The following is a 26,516-nucleotide window of genomic DNA, read 5'->3' as shown; positions in this document are numbered from 1 at the left end:
ATTCTAATTCTGGCTAAAATTCTAAAGGTCACGTATATACACTGAATAAATAATTTTAATTTTGTAATTCAGTTTATATAATTTTATGAATATTAGACAATGCTACAATATTTATAATAATCTATTTAAAAACATTTACTATTTCTCGAACATTTCGCTACGGTACGGGAAGTTCCAGCAATTTGCCTTAAGTTAAATTTTGCCATCACTAGTTAAATTTTTAGATCAGAATACCAAGTTCCGTAATTGCAAAACATTTTATGACTTATTCATAAAATTAACAACTAATTAACGATTTTTATTTTTTTAATAATTGACTAACTAAAAATATAACTTTTTTATACATTTATCATAAAATACTTCTTCAATTTAATAATCAAAGCTCTCAATCTATTTATGTATATTTATATTACAAACAATTCGAAATCGTTCAACCCAACAGCATACAAAGTTAAGCAATAAATGTTTCTTTGAACTAAAAATTTTACATGTTTTAAAAAAATGAATAAAATTTGTTTGATCATATGCACCATAATTAGTTAACAGTAGTTTTCAATTAAGATAATCTATCAATAGTAAAAATAAAATAGAAGAAACTTTAGTATCATCTCGTTTAGCATTTACCTTGCGACAGGGTTTCAATTTCTGCACTTTCCTGAACACGTGCTGTACTACTGGTGCTAGACGTTTCCTTGATGAGAAATTGAACATGGTCGCACTCCTCTTTCGTTTTTAGAATTTCCACAGTCACTTCCGTCGAATGGAGTTTACTAGCCACAGTCTGAGAATAAATTGATATTTGATATGTAATTAAGTCCCTGACAAATACTGTAACTAGAAGAATTAGAGTTAAACGGAAATCAGATGTATTGGAACGTACTAATACTTAAATTGTTTGCGTTCAAATGTTTTGATAGAATGTTAAAAATGCACTTGTATATTGCTATTCTATTATCGTAATGGGAAATAAAAATATAAAAAACAATGTTGCATCGTTTGATGTGATGTGTCCGAACTTAAGGTTAACCCAAAACTTATCTTGACCTTTTTCATCCAATGCTCTTTGAAAATTATGAGCTTTTAAGTACAACTTAAAGCTAACTTAAATCATAAAAATGAATTTGTTTACATAACTGAAAATTTTAGCGCATGTTTTACAAAAAATTTATGTATGTGTGTGTATGTATATATGTGCAAATATAATTTTTTGTTGACGATTGCGGATGGAGATGTGGGGAAATGTGCTGGTTAGTTTTTGAAAAAGACAGGTCCAGCCATATCGGGAATATGAGTCAAAAACGGCCTTTCAGTGTTTGAGAGAACTGAGCCTTTGATTAGAATGATTCAAAAAACATTTTTTTTATATAATACACCGGTTGAAAAGTCTCGAGGCTAACTAAAAAAAAACTCATTTTTTTAACATTTTTTTTTATTCAGTATAGTTTTCTGCAAAGACGATGTACCGATTATTCAAACTTTTCAAAACCATTTCTGTAACACGATTAATACTTGGCCACAAAATTCGGCGATCATCTCTTCATTCGACAAAAAAAAATTTACATCAAGCATTCTTTTGAGATCTGAGAACAGGACATGGTCGCTGGGAAACAGGTCTGAAGAATATTGTGAGTGGCAAAGCAATTCGTATTCCAATTCATGTTTTTGCCACTGATTTCACGTTGTCTTGATAGAACAGCACATTTTTCTCTTTCAAATGAGGCCGTTTTTTCGATTTTGATGTTACAATGCTTCAACAACGGTATACAATAATTACTGTTGATGGTGTGGCCTTTCTCAAGATAGACTATGGAGATCATTTATTGCAAATCTCAAAAATCTGATGCTATAACCTTGCCAGCTGATCGTTTGCATTTTTTTCTCTTCATCGTGTGGGCTACTGGGATGACTGCCTATTTGACTCCGAAGTGTATCGGTGTAGACAGCTCACACCCATGGTAACATACAGATGCAAAAACTTTGTTTTATTTTGATTACAGCTCTAAATACTCTTACAAATCGTCAACTCGATATGCTTTTGTTCAAATGTGTGTTTGCGCGGAACCAATTTTGCACGGAGCTTTTTTATATTCAAATATCATGTTCTATTGATATCTTTAGGATGGGCTATCAGCTATTTCAGGCAGTTTTAATTTTCGATTTTCCAAAACGATTTGGTAGACTTTTTATATTTTCGGGTGTAACCACCACAATTGGCCTCCCAAAGCGTTCAGCATCATCAGTGTCTATATGGTCACGGTTAAAATCAGCAAACCACTTTTCCACCGTTTACCTCGATTTGGCAGAGTCCAGATAATCAACACTCATCAAGTAATACTTTGGCTGTGATGGTATTTTTAACTATCAAAAAGCAATAATAAATCAACACACAAAATTGCTTTGAATCCATGGTTTTGAAAAACTCAAAAGTAGCGTCACTTGAACCTGTGTAACTAGTAAAGTAATCGTCAGATTGTCATGAAAATTTGACGTGTATCGTTTGAAAGTTGGTACGTGCCCAAAAATCATATGGATTTTTTGTTAGTAGAGCCACCAGTGTGTTAGCTTCGGACTTTTCAGCAATTTAAAGAATCAATTTTTGACATTCAATGGTCAGAAATCATTGGTGGACACACACACATATCAAATTATCAGATTCTTTATAGAAATTTTAATGATAACACACTTTGCGTCAATTTTTTAAGCTTTGAATCATATTTTTATTTTTAAAGTTCACTTATAATGTTTAAACAAATGTCCTCTACATGAATCAATCGAATTAAATGATCAAAAAAACAATTTGTTTCGTACTGACTACAAGACATACTGTCTAGTTTTTGCAAAAGGCTGGTGTAACCGTTGAAATAATCATCCGGTTAGAATGATTCAAAAAACATTTTGCTTGGGTTGACGGTGTGCAGAAATGATTAATTTTTTAGGAAGGCAGCTGTTTTAAAATTTTCAAAAAAAATCTTGCTTTAGAAAAAAATTAGTTTTTTTTCAAAATTTCGAAATTGTTCAAATTTTCAAATTATCTTCAACTTTTTCAAAAACTAAAATATTTTTTTTTTGTTTTCAAAAAGCTTCAATGATATCAAATATTCGAAGAAACGCCAAAATTTTCTGAAAAATCGATTTGTTCAGAAATATTTTTGTTTCAAGATGAAAAAAAAGATTTTTTCATAATATTAAAAAAATGTATATTTTCAAAAAAGTCGACTTTTCTTATAAATATTTTTCAATAAAATAAAATTTTATCTTGCTTTTTTATGATGCTTTCATTTATCTCGGTTAGTTTTTGTATCTTGTAAGTTGTTAGTCTCTTGTCGCCTAATTTAATAAGCGTTTATAAATTTACAGTTTATTAATTGTTGATCATTTTTCACTGATTTTTGGTCATTTTTATTTTTTTTTAATTGTTAATTACAGTACGGAAAGTTTCAGTGATTTGTCTTAAGGCACAATGCCAAGTTATAGTAATCGCAAATAATCGAAAATAATTTTTTTATATATCTTTGCGTTTCAGAGGTTTCTGAAGATTTTGGCATACATTATAATAAAAAAAAATGTGTGTGTGTGTTTGGAAAGAAATTTTTGACGACGATTTCGGAATACGAATCAACCGATTTGATAAATTTAAAAACTTTCGATTCATATTAATTGGGAAACGTGCTAATTAGTTTTCGGCAAAGGCAGGTTCATTCGTTTTGAAGATACGAGACAAAAGGTGCCAAAAATGGGAATTGGTAATTCAGTTTTTGATAGAATGAAGCGTCCGATTCGATTGATTCAAGAAACATTTCATATTTATTTACAAAATATAGAACTGACTAAACTTTTGGGAAGGCAGATCTAGCGGTTTTGGATATCCAATACAAAGTAAAAAAATGCGACTTGGCGGTTAAAAATAATCATTATACATATGCACACGAAATTATCAGTTTATCGGCTTGTTTAATTATTTCAAAATAATAGAACATACTCAATGGCGTGGCCAACGTTTCTCCTTTAAGTATTTAATTAGTCATTAATTATTAATGCAGCAAAGACGTCGTCGCGAACTTCAGATCACTAATTTTTATTGTCGAATGCACTCTGTTCAACTGTTGTGACATAAACTAATTACTAAGAAGTTTTCTGTGAGCGTTTTATCTTTTATGAATTTTGAAAAGTTTAGAAATTTTGTAGATAAATAAATAGTTAAGGAGCAGATACTATGGTAAACGAATTAAAAATATTTTTATCTGTTATAAACAAAATTTTGGACCGAGAATGCAGTTTGTGATTTATTGGGAAATGATTGGGAAAGGATTATATCTAATTGTGAAGAAGGAAGTTTCGTTTGTGATGAGCATCCATTGTTCTAATGATGTTATATTAAATTGCTTTAGTTAGTAAATAAATCACTTGTTGATAATATATTATTTATATATGCAATTTCGAAGATTATTTTTTAATATATTGTCCCAATGTTAGCATTGTAGTATAATTTTTTTCGTATAATATTGACAAGCAGATTCTATGATCACATATTTATGATAAAAATTTTATTTCAAATGAGGCAGAGATGTTGATTAATTAATTTTCCGTTGGGTAAGTTATAGTAATCGCAAAAAATCGAAAACTAGAGAGGCGCATGGCATTGTGCCTTAAGGCAAATTGCTGGAACTTCCCGTACCGTAATTAAACATTCGAGGATTGAAAAAAATCAATAATTGTTTTGAAGATTTTCAATTAGATTATTTATTATAAATACGTACTGTAAATTTATAAGTGCTTTTTAAATTGGGCGATGAGCGTATTTTTTAAACATCTTATGTGTACGTTTACAAGAGTACTTACATTTTTTTAAATTTGATTTTTTTGATAATTTAAAATTGTTTTGTTAATTAAGAATTTTTTCTCGAAGTTTAAAACATTTTTGGAGTTTAAAAAAAAGCTTTTTTTTTATATTTTGAGAATTTGGAAATTTTTGAAAATCGATTTTTTTAATGTTCAAAATTCTCACAAATTTTTATAAGAAATCTTTTTTTTTTAATTTTTCAAAGTTTAGTTTTTTTTTGAAAATGATAAAAATTTCGAAAATTTGAATTTTTCGAAACTTTGAATTTTTTTGAATTTTTTTTTTCAAATTTTCAAAATTACTAAATTTTCTGTAGATGCATTTTTTGCACACCATATACTCAAGCAAAATGTTATTTGAATTAATCTAATCGGATAATTTGTTCTCTCAAAAACTGTATACCCGCTTTCACACCCTTTGCGCTCCATACCTCCGAAACTGCAAAATTGCATTTTGCAAAAACGCTTCGCAAAAAGTACGAACCGAATGATTTTTTAACCATACAAATCGGTTGTTCCATACTATCGACATTTGTTTGAACCATATAAATAAACTTCAAAATTTTTAAATCTTGGCACGGAACCCAAACAAATTTACACAAAATGTATACACAAAATTAAAATCTCTATAAAATATTTATAATTTGATGTACATATGTCCAATATACATTTTTGACCGACAAATGACATTTTTTTTAACTTATTTTTATTGAGAGTCCATAACCGCTGGACTTGCTTTCCCAAAAATTGTACCAGTTGTTCATTTCGTCAATACAAGTAAAATATTTGTCGAATTATTGAAATCGGACGCTCCGTTCTGTTAAAATTTGAGTTACCGTTTTTAGCACTTTTTGCCCCGTATCTTTGTAATGGCTAGACCTGCCTTTGCCAAAAACTAGTCAGCACGTCTCCTTATCAATACGAATCGAATGTTTTTTAAATTATTCAAATCGGTTGATCGGTGTTTCCGAAATCGTCTACGAAAATTTGTATGCCAAAACGTAAAGATGTATAAAAAATTTCATTTTCGATTTTTCTGCGATTACTATAACTTGCCTTACGGGAAGTTAAAAAAGAGCTTTCAAAGTTAAAACTGTAAGTGTATTTTACTTTAAGGTAAGTTGCTAAAACTGTTCTATATTTCTAAATAATCTACTTAATTAATAAGAATTGGTATTTAGCAACTTCTAAAATTATGATCATGAAGTTTTGAAATATTGACACAGGCTATTTCAAACTTTGATGCTATAATCAAACCACTTTTTGTAGAATTACAATAATTTAGAAATATCACAATACAAAGTTTTATCAAACTCGTCAAAATAAAAATTGATTATTTACCAACTGATATTTTTTGAATAGTTTTTGTAATTTCAAATACGTTCAGAATCTTTGCAAAGACGTGTGCAAGAGTGTACTCTTTTTTGTTACTCCTTTATTGGTTCTGCGTTTTTGAGAAAACATCGACAAAACGTCAAATTATGACCCATATAGATGAACACACTCATATTATTTCCGATTTTCAGTCTTAAACGATTCAGAATGACTTAAAACGTCGAGAAAACATAAAATTAGTGCTTTGGATTGTTTGACGAAAACAGAAACTTCTCCTTCAGGAAGTAAAATTTTAGAAAGTTTAGGAAATTAAAATTTTTAAGGTGAAATCCAAATTAGCAGTACTATTTTTAAAATTACTATCTGCTTTGCACCATTTCTCTGTGAATTTCATATTTAAATTTTTGAAGTAAAACTTCTTTAGGCGAGACTGGGGTGTAAATCCGTACAAATGCAACGGAAATGCGTTACGGCAGATGAGATAAGATAAGAGTCGAGTGCCAATGATTCGTCATTCGCTCTCGATGATATCATTTCTATACGGGTCGATTGTGATAAGTCGTCTCGTATGTGAATAGAGATCTGTCGTTGTATGCGTACCGGGTTCAACGTAGTATGAGTACCGATATCAACAAAGAAATTGGCATAGATAAATAAACATTTTAAAGTTACATCGTAGTACAATCTTGATTTAATGAAAAATGCCTGGATCAGAAGAATATTTTACCCTGTTTCTTGAAAATATTGATTAATAAGATTAATGATTAGTAAGTTTATTGATTAGAAATTATTTCTATATTATTCGTAGTTTCTATAAATTTTTGAAGTTATTAAAATTGAAAATAATTTTTAGGCAAGACAGATATTACAGCAGTTCAAAGAATGAGATTATATCGCCAGCGAAAAAGTAAAAAAAATACAAGCAGTCAATGAAAGTATGTTAATTTTAATTACATGAAGTTCTTCAAACACAATTACATGATGAGTGAAGTTGCGAAAACAATATTTGTTTAGGCGTTGTTCACTGTGTAAACGAATATTATAAAAGTTATTAATCAGCAATTACTTTATTTCTCTAATGAAGGTTCATTTGTAAATGCTAATTACAAAGACAAACCGATCATGTCATATTTCAAGTATGACTTTAATTACATTATTAACTTTCCGCAGGGTAAGTTATAGAATCGCAAAAAAATTGAAAATAAAATAGTTTATATATCTTTACGTTTTAGAGGTTTCTGAACAATTTGGCATACCTTAGAACACACGGATGTATGCGTGTGTGTGCGGATGCAAATTTTTGTCGACAATTTCGGGAATACGGTTCAACCAATTTCAATTATTGAAAAAACAATCGATCGCTGTTGATATGAAGACGTGCTGATTAGTTTTTGGCATAGGCAGGTCTAGCCGTTTCAAAGATACGAGCCAAAAGTGCCATAAACGGTAACTCAGTTTTTAAGAGAACGGAGTGTCCGATTTTAATAATTCAAAAAACATTTTACTTGTATTGACAAGAACAACTGATCTGAATAAAGAAAACATTTTTATTCCAAAAGTCTTTTTTTCCAAAAATTTTTTTTTTCAAAAATTTATAGTTTCTCAAAAATCTAATTTTTCAAAGTAATTTTTTAAAAAAATGTTAATCTTTTTAAAAAAAATAATTTTTGGTGCAAGAAGTTCCACCAATTTGCCTTAAGACACAATGCCATGCGCCCCACTAATTGTTTTTAAATATTATACATATTTTTTTAATGTTAATATAAATTTATAATTTATCATTATACAAATTTGTATAATGGTTGACACTAATGAACGTGTGCACCACGAGTGTTACTATATTACTAACAAACATATTCAAAATTGTTATATAATGTATTTATTTTTACTTAAATGCCATCTTGTACAGTAGCAAATAAGTTTTATTTCAATCGCGTGTGAACCTTACGCGCACTCTTTTTTTATTTTATGACAAGTTTGATGGAACAACACTAATTCTCAATAATTTTACTTACCTTGACAATTCCTATGACAATGTGCTCCAATCCAGGTCTATCTGAGTAATAATGCAATATCAGGGCCCCATCCTCCGGGCGCTCCGTGCAGCGAAATGAGGGCGCCCGCATGCCTGGGTAGAGGGTACCTAAATGATCATGAAGGGCGTCCAAATTCTGAAAAAAGTAACAAATTTAGAATTAATGAAGCACTTTATATTAAAGACATAGAGAAGGGTATATTGGCATCGCCAGGCGGAGACCATGTCCCTGAGGTTCTTAAAATTGAAAACTGTTTCTATCCACCTCGGGGGCAATGAGAAACATTGTGTGTCAGAAAAGGAATATTTATGATACTTTTAAAGCAAAAGCGTTTCATGATAGTATAAAACATGATTTTGCTCTAATTTATTATAATAGAGGTATGAAATTTTCTGCGCAGACAAAGCTAATTTAATTTTATCTTGTATCAGACACTTATAATGAAATTAGTTTCACTGATCTTTATGAAACGCTAAATTTAATAATTATCTCTGATTTTATTAAAAAGTTACCTCAAATGCTTCGTAGTTTAGTTATTGAGTTTAGTAATATTTCACTCTTATAGTATTTGAGCAAATGACAATTTCTGTGGTTTATGCTCAAAAATAGGTTTGATAAGTTAGGTTAGGTTATTTTTTTTTTTTTTTTTTTTTTATTTTATTTTTATTCTGCAATCTATAAAAATAATTATATTTAGCAGAGAATGCTGACAAGTGTTAGGTTATTTTAAATCTAGAATTTGATAATTTGTACTTTACAACAATTTTAGACTATTTTGGTTTTATAAATAAAACTAACCTGTAAAAAATCTCTAGGCGTCGCCCCAAGCACTTGAAGGATTTTATCATAACCAGAATCTTGGCAAAATTCGAAAAAAGTTTTACCAAATAGTTCCAATATTGCTGTAGCTGGTATCTCTAAAAATGTTAATAATATGTATAATTGAATATGTATGTATTATTACAATTTTTTATTATAGTTTATAAATATTTACGTAATAATTCGACTGCGGCTCCTATAAGGTTGTAAGTGATTTCATCTTCGTAGATTTGACGGACGAGAAACTGTCCTTCCATTGAAACTTCTGCATTTTTTCTATGAAACAATTTTTTTATTAGGTACGATGTGTATATGTTTTTACTAAAATTTGACCGATTTTAGCGACGACGAGTTAGATTTCACGCGATAAGCAAAATTATATGATACAGAGGAGCTAGGGGCTGAAATGGGGGTAGCTAGTAACAGGCGTTTTTCGATTGGATATATAAACCTTCCCCCTGCACCTACATTATCTTATTATAGTCTTTGTATCGAAGGAGATCGCAGTAAACAGAACTGAACAGGTGCGTCATTTATGTTAGGTAATATAAAATTGTACTCATGAAATTATACGTAATAAAATTTATTGCGTTATTGTTATCGATTTATTTTAAATTTTGTACGTCTTATTATGTTTTAAATTTATCAATGTTTGATAATGTGTAACATTTTTGTGATTGCTAAATGGTTCAAATTGTTCTCTTGATTAATGTGAAGAAATCACACCTGGGGTTAGTTGAAACAAGAAAGAATTATATACAGCTTCAAGTGAAGATGAATGTGTAGTTTGTAGGATGTGTTAAGTTAAAGGAAACATATATATTCTTCTATTATATATACATTAAATATTTTATTTGCATTAATTATAGTTTGTTTTGATCTATGAAAAATACTTAAAAACAAGTCAATATTCATAAAAATAAAGAAAAAAATAAATTGTCAGAAATATCATTGTCGTTTTATTTGTCATTGCTACTTGACTTGGTTGATGTTACAAAACTAGCCTTTATCACGGGGCAGCATTTTTTCTCTAAAATGATTAATTGTGAAATAATGAACAGTTACGAAATTATTTTTACTTAATTCGTTAGAGAAATAGTTACAGCAACTATCCATCTTTATTCTGTAGAAATATATTGAGTGGATCTCAAGTTATATTAATAAAAAAAAAAAACAGTTACAACCAGCCCCTGGCTCCCCTATTGGAATTTAGCGTTATTCGGTTACTACGATCATGCATTGCTGTTTATAATATTTGGACTCTACTATAACGTATATATGTAATAGAATTGCTTACTTATTTTTGAATTGCTTACTTTATTTTTTCCCATGTTTCTTCTCCAAACGTCTTCACAACTAACAGCTCCAAAGCGTAGTTTACGAATCCGTACTGAAAAATAAAAATAAATTTATTTAAGATATATAATATATAACATATTCTATGCTTTTTGAATTTCTGAGTGCAAATCTTTCTTTTATCTTCATAAATATTTAATTATGTTTTTTTTTTTCAATTATTTTCGTGAATATTTTTTTTCAACGATTCGGGAATACGGGATGTCCCCGTCTTCAGAAACTATAGAAAACAAATATAGAAAAGATTATTATACATTTAAATGTGTATTTTATTATTATAAAATTAAAAGAATTACCTTAATGTCTAAACATTTTTGAATTTATACACTGTGTTTGAAAATACATCGAGGAAAAATATCTGCACACTTCTGATTACATTTTTCAAAAATAAAAATTTTCGTCCCTATGTTAACAAGTGTTTTATTCTGTCGATATACATGTTAATCATTTGTAACCTTATTAGTATGTACAATTTTTTATGTTATTAGTGTGTGTAAGTTTATCCTATACATATAGGCAATTTAAATAATCTGTATATCTACACCTATATCATATATAACCATATACTCTGTCCTTTAAATACAAAAACCAATGAGAATACAGATGGTAGACATATATACCATCTAAACTAAACATCTGTAATTTAATGCAAAAATTTTATTTTTAAAAAGTATTCTGAAGAGCGAATGCCTATTTTCTCGTTGTATTTTCAAATATAGTTTTTGGTGTGTTTTGTCGCGTTTGACTTAGAAAATATTTAGTCCTTAGATAAAAAGTGATTTATTTCAATTTTTTAATAATTAGTAAGTGTATAAATGTTTAATAACAATATTTTACATTTGTTATCAATAGTTTTTGAAAAAGAGTATATTCTAATAATAAGTAGTACTTATCCAGAAAACTTAAACAGTTTGTTGAAATAAAGAGTTCGTTTTTGTTCGCATCTTATGGTAATTAAAAAACTCACACACATATAGCTCAAATCAAGTGGTTTAGCATGATCTCTCTAAAATCTAAGAGTAAACACTACTACATTTATTATACAAATTCAAAAAATATTTTCAGTAATTCTAGTTATAAAATTGTGTTTTAAAGAGATTTTTTGTGTTTAACAAATAGATTTTAAAATATTTTAATCTGTGGTACAATTCAAAGTCACAAATTCCCAAACCCATAATTTTATGCTTGAAATAATACGTATGATATAGAAGGTTTAGACATAACTTATAATTATATAAGATCTCATAATCTTATAAGCAAATAATTATAATTATATAAGATCTTTTAATCTTATAAGTAATCTTGTCAATCTTGATATAAAAACCAAAATCGAATAAATTTATTAATTCTGAAAGAATAAGCGTTGTTCCATACTCTTATAAGACTGTTTTCGCCCTCTGTCTATAAATTATTTGAATCTATTCAAAATTAAACTTGTTTCAAAAGATGTCAGTGAAAACCACTTTTTTCAGTTTCTCAAATAGAAATATATAGTATTTTCAAAAACTATGCGTGGATTGATAAAGTAAATATGAACGTGAACGTGAAACTGTCTAATTCAGACATGCTCTAAGATTTTATACGAGAACAAGATCCTCATTTACAAAGCAGTAATAGTGCCAATATGAACATTCGGTATCGAGCTGTGGGCATGTGCGAGCACGTCCAATATAAAAATCATCCAAAGACTATAATCAAAATTATTATGAGCCAAAGTAAACGAGCCTTGGTGTATCTTCAACGAAAAAAATCACCGAGATCTAAACATCAAATATGTTCAGATGGTTATCAAAGAAAGAAGCATGAAATATCATCAAAAGGCCAAATACCATCCAAACACACTAATAAAAGATCTGCCAAAACAAGTTTTCATCAGAAGACTGAAAAAAAAGTGACCGCAAGATCTAAAAAATTGACAAATAAAATATTTATATAAAGAAATTCCTCAATGAAGTAATTTCTAATTGCTCTGTACTCTACAGCAAAGAACCTCATTGAACAAAAGGTTCAGATTCATTATGAGAATTCAAGAAAAATATCTCGTTTGTCTAAAAATATTAACATGGTAATAAGTGATTGTGATAAATATATAAATATGAGCAAGAGAAGGGCATCCAGAATACTATCTTCATCTTCAGATGAAAGAAATCTTTGTGTAAATAGTGAATAGGATGAATGATCAACTGATGAAAAATATTTAGAGTCGAAATCACTGAATAAGAATGTTGATGAAGAATGGCAGAGCGTAAAAGAAAGAACTTCTACAAAAAATGAATATTCTAGAAATGAAGAGTTTTTACATGAAAATATTGACTGCAATAATGCATTTGCTTAATATAAACTTTTTTTTACAGATTACATATTAGATCTGATAATTGGAGACACCAATAAGTATGCTACACAATGTATAAATGGTTCATCATCTAGCAATAGAATGCATCTGCAACCTTGGCAGTCTGTGATCTAAACATCAAATATGTTCAGATGGTTATCAAAGAAAGAAGCATGAAATATCATCAAAGGCCAATACATCCAAACACACTAATAAAAGATCTGCCAAACAGTTTTCATCAGAAGACTGAAAAAAAAGTGACCGCAAGATCTAAAAATTGACAAATAAAATATTTATATAAAGAAATTCCTCAATGAAGTAATTTTAATTGCTCTGTACTCTACAGCAAAGAACCTCATTGAACAAAAGGTTCAGATTCATTATGAGAATTCAAGAAAAATATCTCGTTTGTCTAAAAATATTAACTGGTAATAAGTGATTGTGATGAATATATAAATATGAGCAAGAGAAGGGCATCCAGAATACTATCTTCATCTTCAGATGAAAGAAATCTTTGTGTAAATAGTGAATAGGATGAATGATCAACTGATGAAAAATATTTAGAGTCGAAATCACTGAATAAGAATGTTGATGAAGAATGGCAGAGCGTAAAAGAAAGAACTTTTACAAAAAATGAATATTCTAGAAATGAAGAGTTTTTACATGAAAATATTGACTGCAATAATGCATTTGCTTAATATAAACTTTTTTTTACAGATTACATATTAGATCTGATAATTGGAGACACCAATAAGTATGCTACACAATGTATAAATGGTTCATCATCTAGCAATAGAATGCATCTGCAACCTTGGCAGTCTGTTATAAGTGATGAAATGAATACTTTTAGTGGCATATTGCTCATCATGGATATAGTGCAATTACCAGAAATTCGTTTGTACTGGTCTAAAAGCGACATGTACGCGAACGAGACGTGATGGATTTTTATCTATACTAAAGTATTCATATTTGCGGATAAAACTAGAGCCACTCCAAACCAATTATACAAAATTCATAACATTGTAGAAGCAATTGTGCATACTTTCAAAAAATTTTATCGATGAGGATATGGTTCCGTGGGGAGGACTTCTAGGTTTTCATCAAAACATCCCAAGGAAGCGACTCATGTATGGCATAAAATTGTATAGATTATATTTATCGGAAGGCTACACATATAATATCAAAATGTATGCCAAAAAAAAATAATACGATGATCGAAAAATGCCATTTTTAAGATGTAGTAATGAGATTACTAAATGGCTTGTTATTTGAGAGGCGCACACTCTCAAATTCATTGATAGTTTTTACACTAGTGTCGCTCTAGGTCAACATCTATTGGATAATACTACATTTGTGTGTGGTACAGTAAAAATTAACAGAAAAAACTTATCACCCTAGACCAAACATAAGCAAAAACGTGGCGAATTGATAAATCTGGAAAATCGCAGCGGAATAAAATTTTTATAATGAATAGATAAAAGATGTGTGCAAAGTATGCTGACAACTTCAAACCATCGTTGATGCAATTTGATACAAGCAACAAATGGCAAAATAAAGCCATTATAAGTATTCGATTATAACAATGCAAAAAAGGCGTAGACGTCGGAACAGCTGTCGGGTTATTGACCATTAAATGGTATAGAAAAATTCGGAACTTTTTCTGCGAATGCGTAGTAATTTGAACTGTAATTTGAATTGTAATTTGAACTGTAATTTGAATATATTCAAATTCAGAGAAATAATTATTGACCAGCTTTTTTAAAAAAAACAAGTTCAGTATCATACTTCATCAAATAAATACATTCTAAAATCATATAAAATCGACAAGGAAGTCTCATAAAATAATAAAAAATTGCTACAAAGATTTAACTTTAACTAGGAAAAGGGCAGGGCAGATGCAGTCAATAAAGCAAAAGGGTTAAACTTATTTTGCGCATTGCAAGAGTCAACCGGCACTTTGTTTACAGCGTTGCAACAAATTGCACAAATAGCACAAATAGCTTGTTAACTTCCCGTAGGGCAAGTTATAGTAATCGCAAAAAAATCGAAAATGAAAATGTTTATATATCTTTACGTTTCAGAGGTTTCTGAACATTTTGGCATACCTTAGAAAAAATGGATGTATGTGTGTGTGTGTGGTGTGTGTGTATGTATGTATGTATGTATGTATGTATGTATGTATGTATGTATGTGCGTGTGTGTATGTATGTGCGGATACAAATTTTCGTCGACGATTTCGGGAACACGGATCAACCGATTTGAATAATTCAAAAAACATTCGATTCGTATTAATAAGGAGACGTGCTAATTAGTTTTTGGCGAAAGCAGGTCTAGCCGTTCCAAAGATACGGGGCAAAAAGTGCCGAAAACGGTAACTCAGTTTTTAAGAGAACGGAGCGTCCGATTTGAATATTTCAAAAAACATTTTACTTGTATTGACAAGATAAAGAATTGATCAAATTTTCATGAAGGCAGGTCTAACGGTTTCGGAGATCTGATGAAAAAAGTAAAAAAAATGCCATTTGGCGGTCAAAAATGATCATTAGACATATGCACATCAAATTATCAAATATTTTATAGAGATTTTAACAATAAGTATAAATTTTTTTTACATTTCTATGGGTTCCGTACCAATGTTTACGCGTTAGACGGCGATGCGGCGCTTACGGGCTTTGATATTTCGTCTTTATGCAGTTAAAGCAGTACGATTGCTCTGAAAAAAAGTTTAGATCTTCCAAAATATGTCAAAATAAAATAAAACATTTTTTTTTTAAAAAAAAAAAATAAAAAAAATTTTTTTTTTTTCAAAAAAAAGTAATTTTTTGTCCAATATATAGTTTCTCAAAAATCTTATTTTTTCAAAGTAAATTTTTTTCAAAAATCTTAATCGTTTTTAAAAAAAAAATTTTGGTACGGGAAGTTCCAGCAATTTGCCTTAAGGCACGATGCCTTAATTGCCTTAAGACAGAATTCCACTTACAGCTAGTTTTTGTTTTTGTCATTAACAATATATTTGTAAATCTATTTTATCATGGTTATATTATTAAATTAAAATATTCTATGATCTGTAAATTATAATTACATAAAAATAAATATTATAATTGTAATAAAATGCGTTACATTTTTAATATTTTAATTTTCAGCATCTTATAGCATAATCAGTTTGTACCACTTGTAGTACCAGGCTGTTGAGACAGTCGAGCGTGATATACCGATTACATATGATAAACAGTTTGAACATTCAATATAATAAAAAGTGGTATTTTCTTATCTGATTTCCATTTCAATAAATACATCTAAGTTGAACTAGGCCCGTATTATTAATTAACTTCCCGTAGGGTAAGTTATAGTAATCGCAAAAAAATCGAAAATGAAAATTTTTATATATCTTTACGTTTCAGAGGTTTCTGAACATTTTGGCATACCTTAGAAAAAATGGATGTATGTGTGTGTGTGTGTATGTGTGTGTGTATGTGTGTGTGTATGTGTGTGTGTATGTGTGTGTGTATGTATGTACGTGTGTGTATGTACGTGTGTGTATGTATGTGCGGATACAAATTTTCGTCGACGATTTCGGGAACACGGATAAACCGATTTGAATAATTCAAAAAACATTCGATTCGTATTGATAAGGAGACGTGCTGATTAGTTTTTGGCGAAGGCAGGTCTAGCCGTTCCAAAGATACGGGGCAAAAAGTGCCGAAAACGGTAACTCAGTTTTTAAGAGAACGGAGCGTCCGATTTGAATAATTCAAAAAACATTTTACTTGTATTGACAAGATGAAGAATTGATTAAATTTTCATGAAGGCAGGTCTAACGGTTTCGGAGATCAAATGAAAAAAGTAAAAAAAAATGCCATTTGGCGGCCAAAAATGATCATTAGACATATGCACATCAAATTATCAGATATTTTATAGAGATTTTAACAATAAGTATGAATTTGGTTTACAGTCCTATGGGTTCCGTACCAGTGTTTACGCGTTAGGCGGCGACGTGGCGCTTTACGCTCTTTGATAATTCGTCTTTATGCAGTTAAAGCAGTACGATTGCTTTGAAAAAAAGTTTAGATCTTTCAAAATATGTCACAATAAGGAAAATATTTTTTTTTTCAAAAAAAAAAAAATAAAAAAAAAATTTTTTTTCGAAAAAAAATTTTTTTTTCAAAAAAAAAGTAATTTTTTGTCCAATTTATAGTTTTTCAAAAATCTTATTTTTTCGAAGTAAAATTTTTTCAAAATTGTTAATCGTTTTTTAAAAAAAAAATAATTTTTGGTACGGGAAGTTCCAGCAATTTGCCTTAAGGCACGATGCCTTAATTGCCTTAAGACAGAATTCCACTTACAGCTAGTTTTACATTTCTATGGGTTCCGTACCAATGCTTATGCGTTAGACGGCGGCGCAGCACTTGCGCGCTTTGACATTTCGTCTCTATGCAATTCAAGCAGTACGATTGCTTTGAAAGTTTTCTTAAAAGTTCAGAATTTCCAAAATATATCAAAATGAAGAAAACATTTTTCTTTTCAAAAAAAAAAAATTGTTTTCAAAAAAAAAATTTTTTTTTGAAAGTAATTTTTTGTCGAATTTATAGTTTCTCAAAAATCTAATTTTTTCGAAGTAAAATTTTTTCAAAAATGTTAATTGTTTTTAGAAAAATAATAATTTTTGATACGGGAAGTTCCTGCAATTTGCCTCAAGGCACGATGCCTTAATTGCCTTAAGACAGATTTCCACTTACAGCTAGTTATTTCATTAATTTTACTTATTTTTGTTGTTTTTGGTAATAGTGGCGTTAGTATATTCTTCAATCTTTCATAGTTTAATAATAAAATTAGGTATCTACCAAGAGCTTATGAGGAACAAAAACATTTGAGTACGTTAGCAAATTTGGTTTTATTCTTCGGTCTTTATTCCTTTACTCGTTCTTTTGTAATTGTGAATTTATGTATTTTACCTTTTTACAATCCTGATTAATTGCGCCAACTTTTGATGTCTAAACTTGTCGACAGATTTTAGATTTCATAGTTCAACAAAAAGTTTCAATTTATGAAAACTTGGTGCAACTGTGGTATTATTTTTAACTGCGGTCCTAGAAATGTTAATCACAGTTGATTAACCTAGAAAGGTTAATCACAACCGAAAAATGCCCATAAGTTTACAAAGCGCTAGGTTGCACTTGGAAGCTCATATTTTCCAAACATCTTCGATAATTTTTCTTCTAATGTTTTTTAATGTTGTGGGCAATACTATCGCTCCAAGTAAGTTAAGATTTAAAAATTTTGAAATTTTATCTATGCTAATTTCATACACAACTTTGGTTCAATTGCGCTCTATCTAAAAGTTAATATAAAGAGCTTAAACTTACAGAGAGTTTATTTTTATCAATTTGAAACCATTTGAACCACTGGGAGCAAAGAAAATCGAAACTGTCCATATTAAAAATCACCCTATATATATATATATATATATATATATATATATATATATATATATATATACGAAGTGTGTTCAAAAAGTACCCGGAATTACTAATAATTAAATTTCGCGGGTCTGGAGTGTCTGATTGTCAAAATTTTTTTTTATTGTGTTGGTATACATGCCCCTAAAGTATGATGAAATTTTCAGCTATATTCACTGTTTACTTTGTCTGTGGTAGTCGCTAAGGTTCGACGTGTTTTTCTGAGCTCGGCGATTTTTACAATGGAAGAATTGAAAAGTCAAAGAATTTGTATTAAATTTTGCGTAAAAAATGAAATAAAGTGTTGCAAAGTGCAAAAATTCACCAGATATGGCTCCGTGTGACTTTTTCCTATTCCCAAAGTTGAAGAGACCCATGAAAGGACGGCGGTTTTCCTCGATTGAAGAAAATCGCTGAGAGTGCTCAAGGACATATCAAAAAGTGAATATCAAGGGTGCTTCGAAAATTGGAAAAAACGCTGGCATAAGTGTATTATATCTGGGGGGGACTACTTTGAAGGGGACCACATTAATGTAGACGAATAAATAAATATTTTTTTGAAAAAACGAAAATTCCGGGTACTTTTTGAACAGACCTCGTATATATATAACAATGTCCTAAGATGCCGTTTTTACTTGGATATTTATTTTCATGTAAAAACGGATATCACTGATATCTGGTTGTACGTAACATACGATTTGAAACATTGTCCTTGCATAATCGAGTATCTAACCTCCTAGTAGAGTATAAGTAATTTTTGAGCCACTAGGATACCTAATTTATTTTACATAACACTAGGTTTTTTCTCTATGAATAAACATGTATGAGAAAAGTATAAAAAATGAGATATTAAATTAAAATCAAATATTAACACACACGGATATACGTTTTATTATATGTATTATATTACGCTTTTTAAACGACAGAATGTATCTTAGAAACGTATTAATATCGAATTTGGATCTCAGCCAAAAACTTATATCTTTTATTGAAATTTCAAGAAATTAAATGAAGTTAAAAAGCTTTAACATAAGGATAGTGTCAAAAAATAGGATGAAAACATCGTGGACTTTTTGAAGGAAACCAACTTGCTAATTTTGTTTTCTCAAGTTTTGCAAGACCGAACCGTTTCTTTAGAAATGGTAAACAAGTGCAGAATGTTTCGATTACATATTTTATTATATCTTCACCTAAATATTGGCCAGGCCGTTTCTTTGTATTTGATGCCAACAATTTTTTTGTTGGCAACAGAGTTCATAGTCTAAAAATGGACATCCTAAAATATTGAAGGCCTATAAAAATTGTAATATTTGAAACGATGGGTTGCTCATTAGTTTGGAATAATTTAGGACAGACAAGTGCATGTTTGCGCAACATAATCAATATAAAAATTAAAAAAATATAATTTAAAATCACATTGATAAATTTTTAATAAAGCATTTTTTTCGAAATTAACTAAATATGTAAGTCTTAATTTTTATTGATTTAGTATATATATATAGTTGTTTATAACCTGTTTCTGAAAGTTTATGCAACTTGCCCTGAGGCAAAACATCGCTTGCATCTAGTTCATTATATATTCTAATTACAACAGTCAATATATTAGTTAAATTTCAGTATAGACGGTTCTTCAAACCAGGTTTAATTGGCATTTTAACATAATGTACTAAAATGACAAAAAATATTTCTCAATATTTATTTTATTTTAAACTTTTTATTTTACGTATTATTAAAGTAAGATAGGTTCAATCGTTTTTTAAGAAGTGCATAAAACCAATCAAAATAAATCTTCGAAAAGCATCTATACTCTAGAAATACGAATATAGCACTAATATAACTATATATTTTTTCTACTATGTAAAATATCGTAAATAAGCGATTTTAGCTTATCGTGCGAAACAGTCTTACTTTGTTAAAGAATTTTGGAAGTTCGAGTTAGTTGTCTATCTAATTTAAAGTTTTACATCAAAGTACAAGTTTTATAACTTCAATATGATTAAGGCGAAATAGGAGATTCAACTGCTGTGTTGTAAAATTTACCTAACCAATTGTTACTATGAGTCTGTACACATTTTGGCAACCCAGAACATCTTAGGTAATAATGATGAAAGAAAAAGTTCACGCGTTCTCTCTACTTGGTACTGTCGAAATAATATATAAACTTAAACAATTTAAGATTTCAAGAACTTTCGATAATATATACTTTTGATTTCATCGAGTATCCACTTGCCTTAGTTTTGTGAATACATATTTTATAAAATTCATCAAGTGAATTAGTTTTATCCTGCAAACCTGCAATATAATTTTCTATCTAATGGTTCAACAAAACTATCAGGCCAGATTTGTTATCTTCCCGTAGGATAAGTTATAGTAATCACAAAAAATCGAAACTGAATATTGTATATATCTCTACGATTCAAAGGTTTTTGAATATTTTGGCATACCTCAGAAAAACTGGATGTGTGTGTGTGTATGTGTGTGTGTGTGCGGATACAAATTTTCGTCGACGATTTCGAGAACACCGATCAACCAATTTGAATAATTCAAAAAACATTCGATTCGTATTGATGTGGAGACGTACTGACTAGTTTTTAGTAAAGGCAGGTCCAGCCGTTTCAAAGATACAGAGCAAAAAGTGTAGAATTTCTGATTAGATCCGATTAGATGATTAGATCCGCTCATAGTGTCGCGCGTCAGCATGTCGTTATAGCTGAGCTGGTTAATCCATCACTGTTCGCGTTAGTAGATAAGAAAGCCAAGACTGATCGGGTTCGAAACCCACTTCTGTAATATTTTTTAAAAAAAATTTTTTAATACTTTTTATGTTTGGATTGTTGATACTGCATAAACTATAAAATTATTAACTCAGTGCATATACATGTATTTCGCCAACGAAAAATTGATGCATTTGAAATAAAATATGTTCATTCTAACAATAAGCCCGCTTAATTAGATTTTGTTTATATATTTCATTCAAACATATATAAACAACGTCGTTTAATCTGATAAGTTTTCACATTTTTTGTGATTTTGTTTTATATTATTTATTGATAGTCATTTTTGTGGACTGATTATTTTTATTCTTCGAATGTTTAATTACGGTACCAGAAGTTCCAGAAATTTTCCTTAAGGCACAATACCATGCGCCCCACTAGTTTTAATTTATTTTATCTAATTGTAGGTCATATTTGAATACCTTAATTAATAAATATACAAACGTTCAAAATATGTTTAAATGCAAAATATCGCCATGTCATGAATTTGTTGTTATTACTCTCTATAAAACTAACGCCAGCTCAGTATACCCTCCAGTGAGAAAGTCATGAAGGATAGTTTGTAGCTGTCTACTGGGAATGGATGTTGGAGGTTGACTTTCTTTGATGATTTGTCTCTTCAGCATAGTTTTTTTTCCAGTAGTTGATGTTTGAAGTGAAGATTGTGTACACAGTATTTTACAGTCAGATCCTATAGGAAGAGGGAGAGTTTGATTCTTGGCGTCGTCTTTTACTGCCCGTGTGATATGTAATTGCTGGCGTCAACTCCCTATCAGTCGTGAGAGTGGATGGTACTCTACTACTACCACCGCCACGTCCACAGAGACCAGGAAAGGAATATGATAGTAGTTACCTTTTTTGACCCGCTGATGCTCATCTAGTTAAAATTATGCTGGCGTTATGATACCAAACATTGCACCAGTAGTTATATCTAGAGTAACTTGATCAGCGCTTTGTGCAATTTTTTATTTTGTTTTTCATTCATTCGTATGAACTTACCAATTTGGTAAATTTCATTAATAATAATAAATAATTATATAAGTGTATAAAACTCTAAACAATGGTCGATTACAAAATATCACAATGTTATGACTCGTTTTTTTCTATGAGAACAAACGCCTACTTGTATCGTCACAATGTTATTTAAGTTATTGAAGTAAAACTTCTTTAGGCGCGGCTAGGGTGTAAATCAGTACAAATGCAACGGAAGTGCGTTATGGCAGATAAGATAAGAGTCGAGTGCCAAAGATTCGTCATTCGCTCTCGATGATATCATTTATATACGGGTCGATTGTGATTAGTCGTCTCGTATGTGAATAAAGATCTGTCGTTGTATGCGTACCGGCTTCAATGTTGTATGCGTTCCGGCCTCAACGTTGTATACGTACCGATATCAAGAAGGAAATCGGCATAGATAAATAAACATTTTAAAGTTACATCATAGTACAAATCTTGATTTAATGAAAAATGCCTTAATCAGAAGAATATTGTACCCTGTCCCCTGTAAATAATTATTATGAAAATAATAAAACAAATGCAGCCGTGTGTGAAACATAAGTCTATTGAAATAATTTCTATATTATTCGTAATTTCTATAAATCTTTGAAGTTATTTAAATAGAAAATATTTTTTAGGCAAAACAAATATTAAAGCTGTTCAAAGAATGAGATTATATCGCCAGCGAAAAAGTAAAAAATATAAGTAGTCAATGAATGTATGTTAATTTTAATTACATGAAGTTCTTCAAACACAATTACATGATGAGTTTGCGAAAACATTATTTATTTAGGCGTTGTTTAACATAATCTACTGTGTGAACGAATATTATAGAAGTTATTAATAAGCAATGCTAATTACAATGACAAACCTATCATGTCATATTTGAAGTATGACTTTAATTACATTATTGTTTTTAAATATTATACATATTTTTGCTGCTATTATAAATATAATTTATAAATTATCATTATATAAATGTGTATAATGGTTGACACTAATAAATGTGTGCATCACGAGTGTTACCATATTACTAATAAACATTATTCAACATTGTTATATGATGTATTTATTTTTTCTTAAATGCCATCTTGTACAGTAGCAAATAAGTTTTACTTCAATCGCGTGTGAACCTTACGCGCACTCTTTTTTTATTATCATGTATTCAATGATTTTCAAAATTATCGCATGAAATTAATGATACTAAAATATAGTTTACACTCGCTTATACTTTTATTAGGTTGTCAAATATTTCCCTTCCGCTTTTTTGCTATATAATACATTGGTTTATAATACAAAAAGGCGGAAGGGAGATATTTGACAACCTAATACTTATTGGTTGATAGCAGTTTGTTTTAACTTCGCGTAGGGTATGTTTTAAAATCGAAAATGAAAATCGTTGCATATCATTACGTTTTAAAGGTTTCTGAAAATTTTGGCATACCTTATTTTTAGAAAAATGGATGTATGTGGGTGCGTGTGTGTGTGTGTGTGGATACAAGTTTTTGTCAACGATTTTGGAAACACTGATCAACCGATCTGTTTAATTCATTCGATTCGTGTTGATAGGGAAATGTGCATAAAATTTGTATATAACATTAAGGAAAAGATGACCAATTTCAGAAAACTAGTAATGAACATATTACAATAATAAGGAATTAACTAAAAATTTTACTGAACATAGTTCAATAGTTGTTTGTATGATTCTGTCATACGTGTCATGTATGTTATGTGATGTCATGAAGTTTATTTATTTTAGACTAAATAATTACTGAAAGTCAAATTAGACCTTTGTGTCCCACTACATTACATATTTATATTACAATAAATTTAAGGAGAAAAAAACTTATGTCCGAGTACAATATAAGCTAAATATAATAATAATTACCTGGTAGAGAAACTGTAATTGCTATTAGAAAGACACCGTGATAGTTTTTGTTATAAACAATAAATTTGATTCCTATTTTTAACACCAAACCTACCAACGCCGGTCAAATTGACCGTTTCAAACTTCGCGCATAACTTCTTAGAATATACAAATAATATTTTCTTTGATTTTAATTATTTTTTATATTTTCCGAAAAATAATTGTCATGTGGCCTACCTCGGTTTGTCATTTTGACCGGTGGACAATAATTTTATTTAAGGAGCTGTTTTTGTCAAATTGTAGATGCAAACCTATATAAAAGATACCAAATGAACCAGGCTTTAGGATAACGTTCTGGATAAAGTCAATAGTAAATATGTATATATTTGGTTTATTTAGTTGGGAAATGACAAGAAAAGAGATTGTTCAATTCTTCAATTGGATAATTCGTTGTTCTGAAACTAATAAATTCATTCACAAATTTTGAAGAAATTGTATGAATCAAATTATATCACTCACACGGTGTATAAAAGTAATCCGAAAAAATGCTTTTCCCAAGTTTCAAACATTCATCTATAGAAATAGGAGGAACCAGTAAAAGTCCTCCGAAAACTATTACATTTTGTATTAGTACATTATTTGATGAAAATGTGGAAAACCAAATGGCTAAGAAATGTAACAAGAAGTCAAAAAATTGTAGATGGCAACTTTAGGTATATTTCAACATTTTGAAGACAAGGATTTTTTTAATTTCTTTTATTGGCCTCTGATAACATTTAGCCACATATATAATATACAATATATAAGTAGCATATATATTATATTAATCACTTACATCTTAACTTTACTATTATTAACAAACTTAATCATGTAAGTATAACAATTCAAATTTTGCAATAATGATGTCAAATTAAAGGGTTTGATCTGTGTTTTCATAGAGTGCAGTTCTTCTAACAATTTAGCCCTGTTTGCCTCAAATATACTACATTCTAGTATGATGTATTCAGATGATGCACTTGATGCTCCACAAGGACATGATTCTGACACTATTATTCCCATCCTTTTCAGAAGGATTAAAAGCATTTTTGTTTTAGCTAATTTTTTAGTTAGGCGATGCATATTCAAAATCAAAGAAGATCAAAGTTTTATCAATACTGCTCATAAGTTCGGCTTTGTGTGGACGAAGAACTTGCCAAATAAAATTTTGCGAAACAATAAGATACTTGCGTCAAATATACATTTCAGACTAATATAATTGGTAAACAATGTAAAAATTAAATAAATATTTAATTTTATTTGTTTTTTTCTTACAATTTCTTTTAAAAATTTTGTAAAAATAAAATTAGATAAAACTTCACGAAAATGTCTTTATTTCATGTACATTAAACAATAAATCAATAATTATTTGAATTGAATAATAAAATAGATAGCTTTTTGATTGAAGTTCAATTTGACCGAGCGCAGCAGGTGTAAATATACGTGCATTGTCTAGGTTTAATGTTAAGCGTTTTTATTAACGTAGAGGGAAGTGAACATTGCGAGATCTTGGAGGTTGGTTGAGCAGTAAATACTAGATATTCTAAAAATCTGTTTTATTGTCTCTCATACGAGAGTTGTGCAAACAACCAGTGTCGTTTTCATACACGATATGATACAACATGGTGGTATAATTTCAATTTTATGAGTGTACGCGAAATAATATCGCGCCCAATTGATGTTTCCGCCGTTATGCTTTGTTTACGAGTGTCACATCGTCATGAGATCCATTTATGTTCGATAGAAAATGTGTCCGCATTATAGTCTAATAATAAAAATTATATTTCTGACGATAAATATCCAGACATTATCCATAAAGTCATAGTCGAACGAAGAAAATTTATTATTCGTTAATATCATAGTGTCAGTGTAACGAAGTTACGACCATACAACAAAATTAGGCGTTCATTACTGAAAACACAAGTCTCATATTGGTAAACGATTTTTTTCACCAAGGAATAGCAATGGAAATCGCAAACAAATCAAAAATGAATTTATTAATATCCCAAATGAGGAGACTGCTTTCGTCAGAAAATCCAATTTACTAATTTTGTTTTCTCGATGTTTCAAGTCATTCTGAACAGAATGAGACCAAATATAAAAAAGTATGTATGTGGATCCGATTTTTGACTTTTTGTCGATGTTGTTTTAAAAATGTCTAAACCGGTTTTAAAAGCTAATAAGCCATTCGATAAGGACAAATGTTGATTAGTTTTGTCGTTTTGTGCAACGGCCGGTAGAGCTGTTTTTAATAATTAGCAGAAAATTGTAAAATTCTTGTTTACGTTTACATAGATTTTAGGTTGAACAACAAAGTTAAAAAATCATAATCTAAATATGTATTTTTAACATGATAAACAATAAATTGTATCAACGCTCTCTCTTTCAGAAATCAGACTTTTTTTGTTTGAAATGCAATCTTTTTGTAATTACATTTTGTTTTCGTAATTTTTCGTACATTTTACAATCAGAACTTTATGTGTTCTTTAAGCTGTACTGAACACTGCTCATTACTAAGATGTTTGTTGTGGTTAATAGATAATCCATGGATTGACTTACTCAATCTGAAATATAAAATTTTAGCATTTCTCGCATGGATCAACCGATTTGAATGGCAGGCAGGTCCAGCCGTCACGGAAATAAAGAGCAAATAGGTGCAGAAAATAGAAA

At 29.6% G+C, this 26,516-nt stretch overlaps 1 protein-coding gene across 1 annotated transcript in view; it reads right to left on the bottom strand.

Moving 5' to 3' along the window:
* The window catches only part of LOC113377223 (guanylate cyclase soluble subunit beta-1), a 155,895-nt gene that overhangs the window by 74,687 nt on the left and 54,692 nt on the right, over positions 1 to 26,516 (bottom strand). Inside the window, exons 2-6 of the mRNA XM_026617460.1 lie at positions 10,346 to 10,419; positions 9,205 to 9,305; positions 9,009 to 9,127; positions 8,190 to 8,345; positions 625 to 781 (exon numbers count right to left, since the gene is read on the bottom strand). Coding sequence (XP_026473245.1) covers positions 625 to 781; positions 8,190 to 8,345; positions 9,009 to 9,127; positions 9,205 to 9,305; positions 10,346 to 10,419 — 607 coding nt within the window. The remainder of the gene's footprint in view (positions 1 to 624; positions 782 to 8,189; positions 8,346 to 9,008; positions 9,128 to 9,204; positions 9,306 to 10,345; positions 10,420 to 26,516) is intronic.

This window comes from Ctenocephalides felis, unplaced genomic scaffold, assembly GCF_003426905.1.
Source record: "Ctenocephalides felis isolate EL2017-DRISC unplaced genomic scaffold, ASM342690v1 CF-g0.4_SCAFFOLD_01886, whole genome shotgun sequence".
In the NCBI taxonomy this organism is placed as follows: domain Eukaryota; kingdom Metazoa; phylum Arthropoda; class Insecta; order Siphonaptera; family Pulicidae; genus Ctenocephalides; species Ctenocephalides felis.
The sequence above is the reverse complement of the archived record's forward strand: the minus strand, read 5'-3'. Positions and strand labels throughout refer to the sequence as shown.